Raw genomic sequence first — 11,886 nt, 5'->3', positions numbered from 1 at the left:
ATCAACAACCAGACACCCTCTTTTCGGAAAAGAGTCTCCCCTTTGTGGCGACGCAATGGTAACGCGACGCCAACGCATCGGAAGTGATCGCGAGCGGCTACCACAGCACTAGTGCTCTCACACACTGCGTTGTAATACCCCATTCCACACATCCGTTCTAGCTTCCGTTTCCAGCCGTCCTGAAGGCAGCTACTGAGGACGCGGCTACCACAACGATGAGACACTGCGCAAACGGCCGTTGTTGGCATCTTTGCGAAACGTCTGATCGTAGTGGAAGTCTTTCCATTAATGATCCAAATCGTCTGGGAACGGAACCTAGAACGGATGTGTGGGATGGGAGTATATCACTTCCGATGCGTTAGCGTTGTGTTATCACTTAATTGTGAAAGTCGAGTTCATGTGACCAAAGAATCATTGGGATGGAATATGGATGCGGAGTATTCTTGGTAGTTCTGTTAATGTCATTTCGTGTCGAGCGCCTTTTGTGAGCTATGTGCTCGCAAGGTGTATTTGCTTTTTGCAGAGGAAAAAGGGTACATGTAACATTTGTGGAGGAACTTTACATTACGCTCGTCAGTGTCCACGGACCCGGCCGGGTCAAACCTAATACTTTAACATTGGCAATCTAGTGGCTGCTCCGCCTGGCGTCTGGCATTGTGGGGTTAGTGCTAGGACTGGTTGGTACGGTGTCAGAATAATGTGACTGGGTGAGACATGAAGCCTGTGCTGCGACTTCTGTCTTGTGTGTGGCGCACGTTTTATGTCAAAGCAGCACCGCCCTGATATGGCCCTTCGTGGTCGGCTGGGCGTTAAGCAAACAAACAAACAAGTAAACAAGTCGCGTAAGGCGAAAATACAATATTTAGTCAAGTAGCTGTCGAACTCACAGAATGAAACTGAACGCGATTAGTGTGTGTGTGTGTGTGTGTGTGTGTGTGTGTGTGTGTGTGTGTGTGTGTGTGTGTGTGTGTGTGTGTGTGTGTGTGTGTGTGTGTGCTACATCAGCAATCACAATTCAAGTTACTTACTTACTGCCTTTCACGCCTGGTGGCGTGTAGGGCAGCGACAAAGGAATCACAATTCAAGCATAGATTAAAAGCATGGAAACCCATTCATCAGTTGATCAAGAAGCTATTCGATGCATGTTTGATGTCTATAATGGAACACGCAGATAATACGCAAAACGATTGTTTTGACAAAATATCAATGCAGATTCTTTCTTTTCAAGACCCATTTTGAATTATATTTAAGACGCCTGTATCGTGAGACTTGATTATGAAATTGGCATGACGCGCAAGTTGTTGACACTGTACTCTCCGTTTCGCACGTTTTTATCGTGGAGCGAAGAACGAAAGAACTGCTGAATTGTAAATGGGGAAGTACGCTCGCACACACACACACACACACACACATACATTTCACTGTGACAGAGCGAATGCGACTTCTGTCACCCCCACCCCACCCCTGGCTCTCTCTCTCTCTCTCTCTCTCTCTCTCTCTCTCTCTCTCCCTCCATTTCTCTCTCTCTTTTTCTCCCTCTCTCTCTCTCTCTCTCTATTTCTCTCTCTCTCTCCCTCTCTATTTCTTTCTCTCTCTCTCTCTCTCTCTCTCTCTCTCTCTCTCTCTCTCTCTCTCTCTCTCTCTCTCTCTCTCCGCTCGCTCACATGTGTGTGTCTTTATCCGCCTGCCTGCCATAACGAGAGAGAGGGAAGGTAGTAGTGGTGGGGGATGTGAAATTAATCAAAAGTGATAGAGTGAGGGGTTAAACAGTGCAAGCCTACTTTAGCGCGGTAGTGGTTACGCTATGCTGCATAGCACGCTTTTCTGTACCTCTCTTCGTTTTAACTTTCTGAGCGTGTTTTTAATCCAAACATATCATATCTATATATTTTTGGAATCAGGAACCGACAAGGAATAAGATGAAAGTGTTTTTAAATTGATTTCGAAAAAAAAATTTTGATAATAATTTTTATATATTTAATTTTCAGAGCTTGTTTTTAATCCGAATATAACATATTTATATGTTTTTGGAATCAGCAAATGATGGAGAATAAGATAAACGTAAATTTGGATCGTTTTATAAATTTTTATTTTTTTTTTACAATTTTCAGATTTTTAATGACCAAAGTCATTAATTAATTTTTAAGCTACCACGCTGAAATGCAATACCGAAGTCCGGGCTTCGTCGAAAATTACTTGACCAAAATTTGAACCAATTTGGTTGAAAAATGAGGGCGTGACAGTGCCGCCTCAACTTTCACGAAAAGCCGGATATGACGTCATCAAAGACATTTATCAAAAAAATGAAAAAAAACGTTCGGGGATTTCATACCCAGGAACTCTCATGTCAAATTTCATAAAGATCGGTCCAGTAGTTTAGTCTGAATCGCTCTACACACACACACGCACACACACACACACGCACACACACACACACACGCACGCACATACACCACGACCCTCGTTTCGATTCCCCCTCGATGTTAAAATATTTAGTCAAAACTTGACTAAATATAACAAAAAGTGTCCACGGAATAAAAACAGAGGGGATAACAGAAATGGGAATTGTAGGAGCAGTGATATGCTTTGTTCTGCTAGTGGGAATACGAGGGTTGTGCATAGGGGAGGGGGTCATAACCAGAATACTCAGGGTACAGGGAGCACCACTGTGGGCAGAAGAAACTTACAAAAGAAGGCTGAATGTAAGGCTGGTAACTCAAACAAGGGTAGATATTTTGATAGAAGATCACGAGGAAATAGAACAAGGGAGTTTGATTGTTCCAAAAGGTTTCCCTTCAAGGGAATGGGTGATTCCACGTTTAAAATGGGAAAGGACAAAGTGATTTCTCCTAAAGGAAACCAATAAAGATAAGCAAGTTTTGAAAAGGGTTCTTTAGTTGGATCAGTTGTTCAGAGGAATTCTGCCTTTCGAGAAGGTGAGGATATAGCTGTATCGGCTCAATACAGTGTAATAGGTACCGGTGACAATATTCACTCTAGGGGAAGAGTTGTGGAAGATTAGACCCAGGTATCAGAAAGAGGGATTGCGGAAAAAAAACCATGTTCTGATGCATCAGAGTAAGGCGTCTTGGGAGATGCAGGATTTGACTAGTTTAGACTTCTGATTGAACGTATCTTAAAACTCGATGCTTCAGCTATCAAAGTAGTCCCAGAAATGAGAGATGCGAAACTGGAATCACAAACGCAAATCAAAGACGTGTCGGTTGCTCAGAGACAATCTGACTTATCTGAGAGCAGGGATGTAACTGATCCAGACTCTATCTGTAGTGCGGCAGAGCGGCCAGATCACACAGAAACGCGAGAAACAGAAGTCTGTGCAAATATTCAGAGAAACATGACAGAACCAGGTGGTTCTGACCTGAAGGATTCGTGCGCTTCAGTTTCAGTGGAGACAGGCGGACGCTTTAGTGACGAACCTGAACTTGAGCAGGGTTACCAGGTCAAGGTCGATACACTGGACCGTGCAAAAAGAGCAACCAAAGCCTTTTTGGAGCTTGTTTGGGAGACAGGGTGGGTTTTGCCGTGTGAAATCAGACCACCAGTCAGACCTCCACCATAGCCACCTCCTCGCTTTTGGTCAATTTGGAAAAAAAAGCAACGAGTTAGAGTTTTCTTGTGTTCATAACAAGTACTGTCTTTTTTCAGAGTCAGAGTGATGTATTCTGTCCAATCGCTTTGTCTGAAGTATTAGGACAGTTTAAGCGACATTAATAAAAGGCACCATAAGTCAGTATCTGTCTCAGGTGATTGTATACACATGTTTTAACCGGCTTCATAATATTTCATCATTATTTGAAAGTTAGAACGTAGGTAAAGAAGAGGATTTTCATTTGAAGACTATTAGGAAGGGCGTTCTTCGATACCCCTTGCTTTCCGTCCCGTCAGTCTGTAATTAGATTTTGCAGGAGGTGGTACCCCGATACCCCTTTAAAGTTAAAATGTAAAATCTAATAGGAGGACAGGAACAGTAACAGAAGGTGGTACCTCGATACCCCTTTCACCTTATCTGAATACCTGTAGATCTACACCTAAGTTTACGGGAGGGTGTACTGCAATACCCCTCACAACTTTAACCGTTTACTTCAATGGTAAAGGCGTCATTCTACATAATTAACGGAAGGGTGTATTGCGATAACCCTTTCTTCTTTTTCAGCGTTCCAGAATGTTCTGGTTACGTGTGAGCTCCTTTTGCCCATTTGGGTTCCCCACACTATACTCTGAGAGCATAGTCAGCTCACTCCGCTTTCGTTGAGTAGGCATGATGGGTATTTTCGTGTTTCCATAACCCACCGAACTCTGACATGGATTACAGGATCTTTTTCCGTGCGCACTGTCTTAGTCTTGTGCTTGCGTGTACACACGAAGGGGGTTAAGTCATTAGCAAGTCTGCACATAAGTTGACCTGGGAGATTGGAAAAATCTCCACACTTAACCCACCAGGCGGCAGCGACCGGGATTAGAACTCACGACCTCTGGATTAGGAGGCCGACGTCTTACCACCACGCCACTGCGCCCGTCGATAGACCTTTCAACCGATAACCAGCGAGGGGATGACCTATGTTTAAGAACATGGAAAATCATTTCACAGTTGGGTAACCTATGACAATATGTGATGTTGTTAGTGGTTGAATAAAACGAGTTTTATAGTTAGTTGTTGTTCCATCAAATTGGGGTTCACGTTTTGCTAAACGTGCCATTAGTGTTAGTGATTTGTCAAAGACACAGGGGTACGTGTCTCTAAGGCATACCTTTTCAAACAAAGGTTGTGGTGAATAAAGCTGTCTTTCTCTATCTCTCTCCCCCTATCCCTCTTTTTCTCTCCCTCTCTTTTCTCTCTCCTCCTGTCTCTGTCTGTCTGTTTCTCTCTCTCTCTCTCTCCCCCCTCCCCGTTAGTGAGTGAGCGCGTATGTGTATGTGTGGGTGAACATTTGTGTATGTGAAAGTATACAGCTCAGGTGTTTACTTACATCACTCATGTTAAGCAGCACCTCCTCCAGACAGCGCCTCGTTGTGTCGGGCAGGATAATGGCCTTGTGGAGGGCTGGCTGTGTTACCAGGTCACCCAGAACAGAGCGCCTCACAACATCTCTGGCTTGCTTCAGGTAGGCAGCGGCCTTCTTTAGTTCTTCTTGAACTGCAAGGGGGTCGTCTTCTGTCTGAGGTATGATTGCCGCCATCATTATCCCACGCTCGCGATGTATGACGAGCAGGTCAACAAAGTCCTCCTTCAGGTCCAACGGCTCTGCTTTGACGCTGTTCGTGTTCCTGGCGGCTGCACCAGTATAGATGCTTTGGGTATTAGCACCATATACACCAAGTTTAGCTTGAGTCAGAATTACCATAATTTCTTTTTCCCTTGCGGCTTTGTTCTTTATCTGATTCATGCAGTGGTGGACATTTTTCAGCACTCTGTCTATGCGGACAGTGTCCCTGACCTCTCTATTCTCATCTCTGTCTATTTGTTGCTGTGATTTCAGTACCTGGATTCGCTCACCTTCTCCCATAAATGCCATTCTCTCTTGCACAGTGTCAATGTGAGCCGGGGGGATGATGTATGATTCGCTGTCTAGGTGAGGGAACCAGGCGTTGAGAAACTCCCACTGGAATTAAAGACATGAGATATACTTTCCATTTACAACCTACATTAGCTACTTAGACTTTTTCTTTCTTTATTTGGTGTTTAACGTCGTTTTCAACCACGAAGGTTATATCGCGACGGGGTAAGGGGGGAGATGGAATAGAGCCACTTGTCAATTGTTTCTTGTTCACAAAAGCACTAATCAAACATTTGCTCCAGGGGCTTGCAACGTAGTACAATATATGACCTTACTGGGAGAATGCAAGTTTCCAGTACAAAGGACTTAACATGTCTTACATACTGCTTGACTAAAATCTTTACAAAAATTTACTATATTCTATACAAGAAAGACTTAACAATGGTAAAAGGAGAAACAGAATCCGTTAGTCACCTCTTACGACATGCTGGGGAGCATCGGGTAAAATCTTTCTCGTCCCAACCAATATGGGACTCCCCCTAACCCGCGGGGGGGGGGGGGGGGGTAACTACGGAGACGGTGCGAATACATTGACTTAACTGGTACTCTGAGTCCTGGATACAGACCTGGGAACCCCTCTTTTACACTTGGAGTATTCTCAAACAAACCTGGTGTATTTTCAGAACAATGAGCGTACTCCACACCACATTTGAACATCCATAAATTAAACATGGTTCATACGCGTCTGTCACACAGTAAATTAAGTTTACCAATACATTTTAAACAAATAATTCTTTCAATGTTTAATGACAAAAACTGTAAACATGTGTCAAACTACTGGATCGGCTTCGGGATGGGCGTGTGAAGAAAAGTAGTCTAGGAATTCGTTCCATCTGACTGTACTGATCGTTTTCTAGACAATCAAGCGTACAAAACACGGCAAAATTGTATGGGTTCCCAGGTCTGTGGATACCTTGGATATTATCCGAAGGATCGAATTTTAGGTATTCCCTAGCCTCTGGCGATGTATTACGTGAACATCTACGAGAGGAAAAAATATGCAAGCTATCCATTGACGATTTGTGTAAGTTTACATCCCTTGACCACGACATTTTCATCAAAAACACAAACTTTGTCAACACTAACCTGCTTGTGCCTGTTTTCTTCCAACCGAGACCTTCCACATATCAATATTCAAGTGTGCAACTGGTTCTTTTTCCAGCATTAGCTACTTTTCTTTCTTTACTTTATTTGGTGTTTAACGTCGTTTTCAACCATTCAAGGTTATATCGCGACGGGGAAAGGGGGGGATGGGATAGGGGAAAGGGGGGAGATGGGATAGAGCCACTTGTTAATTGTTTCTTGTTCACAAAAGCACTAATCAAAAAAATGCTCCAGGGGCTTGCAACGTAGTACAATATATTACCTTACTGGGAGCATTAACTACTGGATTTGAAAAACAAAACAAATGAACACAACATGAAGCCTATAATTTTCATTTTTAGTTTTCTCTTGTTGAAAAAGATTAATTAGATAAAGATTGTGCTGCTGAAATTGATCCACAAACATTTTGTTCAAGAGCTACTTACTAATGACTCTGCGTACACGTTGACCTTTTGATCCAATTCTGCATGTGAGACACTTTTAGATTGAATATCAACCACTACTGTACTTGTGTTGCCTCACACTGGACATTTTTAATAGTGAACAACTCCTGAAACTTGTGAGCAGCACTTAAACTAACAAGATTGCGTAACACTGACTTGCGCGGAGCTGAATTAGTTACTGTAATCGTACGGCATGGGCTTCTACAACCAATCCCCCCTGATTTTTTTTATTTAGTGATTATTTTGGTAAAATATAAGATGAAATTGTTGTCTGAATGGCATTTCGTCACTAACATTTAGATAATGATGAAGCTGCTTTGAATTTTAGAAAGGCATTGAATCCTGTTTGAAAATAAATGTTTTTGTTTTTGCAATCAATGACGAAAAGTAACGAATACAAGCCTCAGTAACTATGAATTATGCTTTGGTTACCATGGATTACGTAGCGCATTCAACTACTCGGGTAACAGCGTAATTCATAGTTACCGAGTCTGCAGGTCATAGGATAAACGCTGTTCTTTTTTCATCGCCTGGATGAATTGTGCTGGCCAGGTTTGCTTCTGTGACATGTCGACAGATGATACAATTCAACAAAACAGATCTTACTGTACATGAAACAAATGTCGGCAAAGGCCAAAGCTTTGAGAGGTAAAACACCTTACAAAACTCAATTCAATTAAGTATGCATTCTAGCAGACAGTAATTGAAATGTCTATTATATGCAATGTTGAAATGAAGTTACCAATTTGACATAATCAGTATTGATATTTTTCTTAAACGATTTTTGTTTTCTCGCCATTTACTATTCGCGAATCATTATCTCGGTCATCTTAGTGCATTGTTTTTGCGAGTGTTCCAATAATCAGTTATTTCCGTCGGTACATGTGCAAAGGGTAAGCGCACTGAAACGTGCCAGCATATACCATGTGGGTAGTTTCCTTGACCAAACATGTTTACAACATGTAATTCCTTGTCATAGTATCAATTTAAAGAATATCATGTTTTCAGCATGCAAAAGGGTCCAATATGTGTGACCCTCTTTCACGAAATGAGTCGCATGTCACCTCGTGCGGTTCTGCGCTAGGCTTAATATAAGTCCGGATCCGGTGTAGCAGCCTATTTTGACACATCCCAGTTTGACCGGGAGGTCATTCTGGGCTAAAAAACAACCAATTTATTTTTTGTTAAAAATTGTTTTCGACGCTTCCCTTCAAACTTCAAGAATAAGTACACTAGGACCTTTTAAAACGAAATGTACGCATATATGTATGCATCTCCACAAGTTTGGGCCAACATAATAGAGAGAAGGCAGATGTGATAGAGAGGGGGCCAACATGATGGAGAGTGGGCCGACATAATGGAGGAGCCGACATGATGGAGAGGGAGCCGACAGAATAGAGATGGAGCCGACATGATAGAGAGGGGGCCGATCTGATGGAGAGGGGGCCGACATGATGGAGAGGGAGCCAACATGATTGAGAGCGAGTGGACTTGATAGAGAGAGGCACGACATGATAGAGAGGGGGCTGACATGATAGAGAGTGGGCCGACATGATGTGGAGGAGGCCTAAATGATAGAGAGGGGGCCGACATGATAGTGAAGAGGCCGACATAATGTGAAAGGTGCCGACATGATGCAGAGGGGGCCAAAATAATAGAGAAGGGGCAGATGTGATAGAGAGAGGGCCGATATAATCTGGAAAGGGCCGACATGATAGAGAGGGGGACGACATGACAGAGATGGGGCCGACATGATAGATAGGGGGCCAACATTTTGGAGTCGTAATGACATGCTAGAGATGGGGCCGATATAACAGAGAGGGGCAGACATGATGTGGAAGGGGCCGACATGATAGAGAGTGGGCCGATATGATAGAGAAGAGGCCGACTTAGAGGAGAGAGGGCCGACATGATAGAATGGTGGCCGACAAGTTAGAGAGAGGGCCGACCTTATAGAGAGGGGGTGATATGACAGAGGGGGGTCAGACATGATGTGGAGGGGGCCAAATTGATAGAGAGGCGGCCGACATGATAGAGATCGGGCCGACATGATGGAGACGGGGCCGATATGACAGATAGGGAACCGAAATAATGGAGAGGGGGTCGATATGATGTGGATGGGGCTGACTAGAAAGAGAGGAGGCCGAAATGCCAGATAGGGAGCAGACATGATGGAGAGGTTGCCGATATGATGGAGAGGGAACCGATCTGATGGAGAGGGAGCAAACTTTCTTTCTTTCTTTCTTTGGTAATTAACGTCGTTTTCAACCATTCAAGGTTATATCGCGACGGGGAAAGGGGGGAGATGGGGTAGGGGAAAGGGAGGAGATGGGATAGGGGAAAGGGGGGAGATGGGATAGAGCCACTTGTTAATTGTTTCTTGTTCACAAAAGCACTAATAAAAAAATTGCTCCAGGGGCTTGCAACGTAGTACAATATATGACCTTACTGGGAGAATGCAAGTTTCCAGTACAAAGGACTTAACATTTCTTACATACTGCTTGACTAAAATCTTTACAATCATTGACTATATTCTATACAAGAAACACTTAACAAGGGTAAAAGGAGAAACAGAACCGTTAGTCGCCTCTTACGACATGCTGGGTTGCATCGGGTAAATTATTTCTCGTCCCAACCAATATGGGACTCCCCCTAAGCTTGTTATTTTTGTCTTTTGTTTTAAATTATTATAAATATAATTTTTCACTGCAGTAGTCCTTTAACTTTAACCCTTAGCTGTAAGCTAGATATGCACAAGTCATGTCGGTGCCACATAATGCTGACACACATGTTCCTGTGCATAGTTTATGGATAACGTGTAGTTGGGAAGTTAAGAGTAGAAATAATTAGTATTTAGTGTAGGAGGAGGGTTGGGGGTGGGTAGGGAGGGGGTGGGTATGGTTTACTTTGAGCGGGTCGGTTTCAGTTTTAATAAACAATTCTAGAGAATTGTGTATCTTATATTTGAGTCTTTCGTGTTTTAGACATTGATGCATTTAATAGTTTTAACGAGTTGCCTTTTGTTTGATCATTCTGGTGTTTATCTAGATGTGCTGTGTATCTTATAAGAAGTTCTTAAAAGTTCGAAGTTATTTTAGCATATAGTTATTACGTTATCATTAAGATTCATGCTTTGTTAGCACTAAGCAGTTGTTTTAATCAGTCTGGTTTTCTCTTGTTTTCATCTTATGAACATTCTAAATGTTAGACTAACTTATTGTCTTGTACAGAATAACAACTGTGTGAATGGTGCTATACTGAATGAAAGAGTGTGACATGAAGTTCTTGTACATCATTGTAAAGAGTGTGAATGGCGTTTTAGTTTAGATGCCAAGCGCTTAGAGCAAGCCTTTTTAACGAAAGATTATTATTAAGCCGCGGGGGGTAGAGGGAGCAAACATGATGGAAAATGGGCCGACATGATAGAGAGGGGGGCGACATGATGGAGACTGGGTCGACATTAAAGGGAGTGGGCCGACATGCTGGAGAGGGGGCCGACATGATTTAGAGGGACCCACATAAGAAAGAGTGGGCCGATATGAAGGAGACTGGGCCAACATGATGTGAAGGGTACCAACATAATAGAAAGGGGGCCCTCACGATTGAAAGGAGGCCGAAATGATGCAGAGGGGGCCGACATGAAATAGAGGGAGCATAGACGATAGAGATGTAGCCGACATTAAAGGGAGAGGGCTGACATGAAGGAGAAGGGGCCGACATGATAGAGAGGGGCCGACATTATGTAGGCGGAACCGACATGTGGATGGGGCCGACATTATAGAGAGGGGGAGTGGGCCGACGTGATGGAGAGTTGGCCGACATAATGGAAAGGGGGAAGTCATGATAGAAAGGGGGACGACATGATGTTGAATGGGCCGACATGATAGAGAGGGGGCCGATATGATCGAGAGTGGGCCGACGTGATGGAGAGGAAGGCGACATGATCGAGAGAGGGCCGACATGATGGAGAGGGGGCCGAAATGAAGTGGAGGGAGCAGACATGATAGAGAGGGGGCAGACATGATGTGGATGAGGCCAACATTTTGGAGAGGGAACCAACATGATGCGGAGACGCCCGACCTGATTATTGGGGGCCGACATGATGCGGAGGGGGTCGACATGAATGAGATGGGGTTGGAATAATAACGAGGGAGCCGACATGATGTAGAGTGCGCCGACATGATAAAGATGTGGCCGACATAATGTGGATGTGGCCGACATGATGTGGAGGGGGCCGACATGATAGACAGGACACCAACAAAATAGAAAAAGGGCCGACATGATAGAGTGGGGGCCGACATGATAACAGAGGTGGTCGACATTAAAGAGAGAGAGGCGATATGAGAAGAGAGGGGGCAGACCTGATGTGGGGGGGGGGGGGGGGGGGGCGGGAGGGCCGAAATGATAGATAGGTGGCCGACATGATTGAGAGCGGGTCGACATAATGGAGACGGGCCGACATGATAGAGAGGGGGTGATATGACAGAGAGTGAGGAGACATGATGAAGAGGGGGCCATGTGATGGAGAGCGAACTGACGAGGTGGAGGTAGAGACAACATAATGGAGAGTGGGCCGACATAATGGAGAGGGAGCTAACATGATAGAGAAGGTGCAGATGTAATAGTGAGGGGGCCGATATGATCTGGAGGGTGCCGATATAATAGAGATAGGGCTGACATGATGTAGAGGTAGCACACATGATGTGGAGGGTTCCGACATGATGTATTGGAGTAGGCCGATATGATGTGTAGGGGGCCGACAT

General features: G+C 44.1%; 1 protein-coding gene across 1 annotated transcript in view; it reads right to left on the bottom strand.

The window, feature by feature from the left end:
• LOC138956603 (uncharacterized) overlaps nucleotides 1-11,065 on the bottom strand; it is an 11,436-nt gene extending 371 nt beyond the window's left edge. Inside the window, exons 1-2 of the mRNA XM_070327918.1 lie at nucleotides 10,877-11,065; nucleotides 4,989-5,621 (exon numbers count right to left, since the gene is read on the bottom strand). Coding sequence (XP_070184019.1) covers nucleotides 4,989-5,621; nucleotides 10,877-11,065 — 822 coding nt within the window. The remainder of the gene's footprint in view (nucleotides 1-4,988; nucleotides 5,622-10,876) is intronic.
• Nucleotides 11,066-11,886: the final 821 nt, after the last annotated feature.

The sequence above is a fragment of the Littorina saxatilis genome, unplaced genomic scaffold (assembly GCF_037325665.1).
Source record: "Littorina saxatilis isolate snail1 unplaced genomic scaffold, US_GU_Lsax_2.0 scaffold_74, whole genome shotgun sequence".
In the NCBI taxonomy this organism is placed as follows: Eukaryota; Metazoa; Mollusca; class Gastropoda; order Littorinimorpha; family Littorinidae; genus Littorina; species Littorina saxatilis.
Note: the sequence above shows the minus strand (reverse complement) of the source record. Positions and strands in the feature narration are given on the sequence as shown.